The sequence below is a fragment of the Passer montanus genome, unplaced genomic scaffold (genome assembly GCF_014805655.1).
Source record: "Passer montanus isolate IOZ18808 unplaced genomic scaffold, ASM1480565v1 scaffold10, whole genome shotgun sequence".
NCBI lineage: Eukaryota > Metazoa > Chordata > Aves > Passeriformes > Passeridae > Passer > Passer montanus.
This window is the reverse complement of record NW_024356505.1, coordinates 36,690,987-36,694,315: the sequence shown is the minus strand read 5'-3', so window position 1 is coordinate 36,694,315 and position 3,329 is coordinate 36,690,987. Positions and strand designations below refer to the sequence as shown.

At 55.9% G+C, this 3,329-nt stretch overlaps 1 protein-coding gene across 1 annotated transcript in view; it reads left to right on the top strand.

Moving 5' to 3' along the window:
- Positions 1-2,234: 2,234 nt before the first annotated feature.
- The window catches only part of INSIG1 (insulin induced gene 1), a 9,778-nt gene continuing 8,683 nt past the window's right edge, over positions 2,235-3,329 (top strand). Inside the window, exons 1-2 of the mRNA XM_039708375.1 lie at positions 2,235-2,402; positions 2,637-3,049. Coding sequence (XP_039564309.1) covers positions 2,653-3,049 — 397 coding nt within the window. The 5' untranslated portion in view covers positions 2,235-2,402; positions 2,637-2,652. The remainder of the gene's footprint in view (positions 2,403-2,636; positions 3,050-3,329) is intronic.

Sequence of the window (3,329 nt, the reverse complement as noted above, 5' to 3'; positions counted from 1 at the left end):
TGAGGAAAGGAAAACACAGGATAAAAAAAATTGCTTAAGAGGTTCTTTCAGGAAGGAAAACTAGCAGATGCAGCACAAGGGAATGTAAACTCTGCCCAAACACTGAAAATACGGGCAAGATTCAGGGGGAGAATTTAAATACAGAAAGATATTTCTTTCAAATATAGTAGAGATGCAGCACAAGCAAGGATGAATTATATTTGTTTCCCATAAGCCAAGTCCAGGAAGAGATTTCCTACAAAGATGAATCATTTTATCTCAGATCAACAGTCCTGTTGATAAATCTCAAAGTGAGTGATTCACCAAAAAAGAGTATTTCCCAGGGAATGAGTTCTAGCCCTTATTTAGAGCTGCCAAAGGTGTTGCTTAGTGGTCTAGGGATGCAGATAAATTGTCTGTGTCAATTCAAAGTTTGTGCACAGTTGCCATGAGGGGAAGTGTTAGGTCTGCATGTGATTTCCTGAAACAAATCAAACATTTCTGCAGAGGAACCCATAAAAAGCTGCCAGTGCATTAAGGCTGTTTTCTCTCAAAACAGTTGACTGAAACTTTTTGTGCAGATCCAACTGGGTCACAGAACAAAATCCAAAAACAAATGAAGAGAAATATACTGTGTCTTTAAAAAATCTGTCAGAAGAAGCCAAACAATTTTAGCATATTAAAGTAAAACCAAAAGTTGTTTCAGTACAATAAACAGCAACAGAAACTGAGTTCCACGTACAGAGGACACATAAACCTTGGTTGAGCAGTAAAGTCTGCAAGACATTACTGGGGTGATCCCAGTTGGCATTAAGAGAAAAATGCTGGGCTCATCTGTCACTTTCCAGCAGTGGCACTAACAATCTGTCCAGTACATTTTCCAAAGGCACTTTACTCAGCAGGATCATGCTATGATCTTTCTATGCTAACTATGCTAACTCTTTCCATTCCCAGCTAGAAATGAGCAGAGATCAGGAGGGACAGCCATATCCCAGGTAAATTTTACTCTTCCTTACATGCAGAGAAGACCTGCCTCTTTCCATATCTTCAACTGATTTCATGTATTTTATTTGCTTCATGTATTTTATCTGCTATTTATTTTATCACATCAATGAAGGACAATGAAGGACAACTGGAACCATCACTGAACCCTGATCCTGGACCATCGTTGTGCCCATCACAGGCATGGCTAACAGCTATCCTTAAATCCTCAGTGCCATCACTTGGGAAGCCCCTTGGTCCTGTATTCCTCCCCAGTGTAATGATGGTGGCACACCTCATGTGAAAAGAAAATCTGCTGGTCCAGTGAGGTCAGCTAATAAACGCAAAGCCCAGCTATTCCCACTGCATACACCAGCCTCCCATGTGTCCTGGAGAACTGGCATCTCAAAAAGGAAGCCTGGGAGCTGAGTCCTGCTCTGTGTGCTCGTTTTTTAGAGTTGAACTCTACCATAATGTACAGCTCACACTTAACCATCCTTGACAGGCCTCTTCCCAAACCCTTGCAGAGTCCAGAGGGTGAATGTGTATTTAACTGGTTTATTGTTATTTGAGTCTGGGAGGATTGTGGCCCGAGCTTTGCCAGCGCTGGCAGAGCAGCTGCTCAGGCTGTCAGGGACCCGTCAGGAGCCTCGGATCCTCCGGTCACCCCATGGCTGGTCGCTGACGCAGCGTCTGGCTCTGGCACCGTCGTCTTACGGAGTCATGGGCTTGGCAGGATCCCCTTACACCACTTCAGAACTATGACAGAGATCACTGATCCCTTCGTCCTCAGCAGACGCCTTCAGCCTTCCCTGTTACTGACAGCCATCTCCCAAAGGGACACGCAGCACGCTGGGCCCACCAGCACATGGCCTTAAAATGAGACTGGGGAGATTCAGATTAGACAGTCGGGGGAAAAAAAAAAATCCATTTTAGGGTGGTCAGGCATTGGGATAGGGATAGGTTGGGACAGGCTGCCCAGGGAGGTGGTTGAGTCACCCTGGAGGTGCTCAAGAGGCGTCTGGACCTGGTGCTGAGTGATGTGGCTTAGCGGTTTAAGGGCAGCAGCGGTGGCACTGGGTTCACAGCTGGACAGGACGATCTTAAAGACCTCTTCGAACCTTGACATCCCATGCCAGCGTCACCACCGCCAGCACCTCCATCCCTCCACCGCCCTCCCCTTCCCGCCCGGGGGCGGCGCGCATCGCTCCCGCCGCCGGCCGCCCCTCACGGCCCCTCACGGGGAGGGGACGGGCGGGGCGGCGGCGCGGAGCGCAGCGGCGGGCCCGGCGCTGCCTGCGGCCGCGGGTAGGTCGGCAGCGGGTAACGTGACATCCGCGGCTCGGGGTTTATAAACCTTACCCGGGGCGCGGGCCGGCGGCGCGCAGCCGGCAGGGAGGCGGCGGAGCGGCGCAGCTTCCCCCAGCCCATCCTATCCCGAGGTGAGCGGGACCCGCGGCCCGGATGCCCCGGGGGCGGAGGTGGGACGGGCCCCGGCAGGGAGCGAACCAGAGGGGCTGTGGAGGGTGGCGGGCCGGGGTCCGCGCCCTCCCCGCATCCCCCGGAGCGCGGGCGGTGCTGGAGGATGCGGCGCTGCGTGTCGGCGCGGAGGGAGGCGCCGGGCTGACCCGCTGCTGGGAGCTTTAGTAGCGTGTGCCCCTGCGTGTGTGTTTCAGGACTCCGGAGAAGCCAATGCCCAGGCTGGAGAGCTGCGCCTGGAGCTGTTCCTGCACTGCCCGGGGGAGGCACAGGAGCCAGCTGGGGGACACGGCGGCGGGGCTGGCCGCCAAGGTGGGCGAGATGCTGAGCTCCTCGGTGTCCAGCCCCCCGCTGGCGCTGGTGGGGCGCGGAGCTCGCAGCCCCAGCACCTCCAGCGCCAGCAGCAGCGCCAGCAGCACCGGCAGCACCTTGAACTGGAGTCAGCACCTGGTGCAGCGGAGCGTGGTGCTCTTCGTCGTGGGTGCTTTCATGGCCCTGGTGCTGAACTTGCTGCAGATCCAGCGGAATGTGACTTTGTTCCCCGACGAAGTGATTTCCACTCTCTTCTCCTCCGCCTGGTGGGTGCCCCCGTGCTGCGGCACAGCAGCAGGTGAGTCGCTGACCTCCACGAGCGGTTTTTGGGTTTTCCTCACCCTTTCGTGGAGGAGGAGAGGCGCTGGGGCTGAATGCGTGACCCGTGCGCGTGGGAGCCCCGCATCTCCATCCGACAGCGAGTGATGCTCGCCCGGCGCTATCCCCGCGGGAGGGCTGCCCGCGCGGTGCCGGGGCGGGTTTTGAGCCGGTGCGCTCCGGACGCGGGTGAAGGGGAGGTTTTCCCCCGGCTGCCCGCGGGGCTCGGGCCCGGCGCTGCCCGCGGCGCTCCCGCCGGG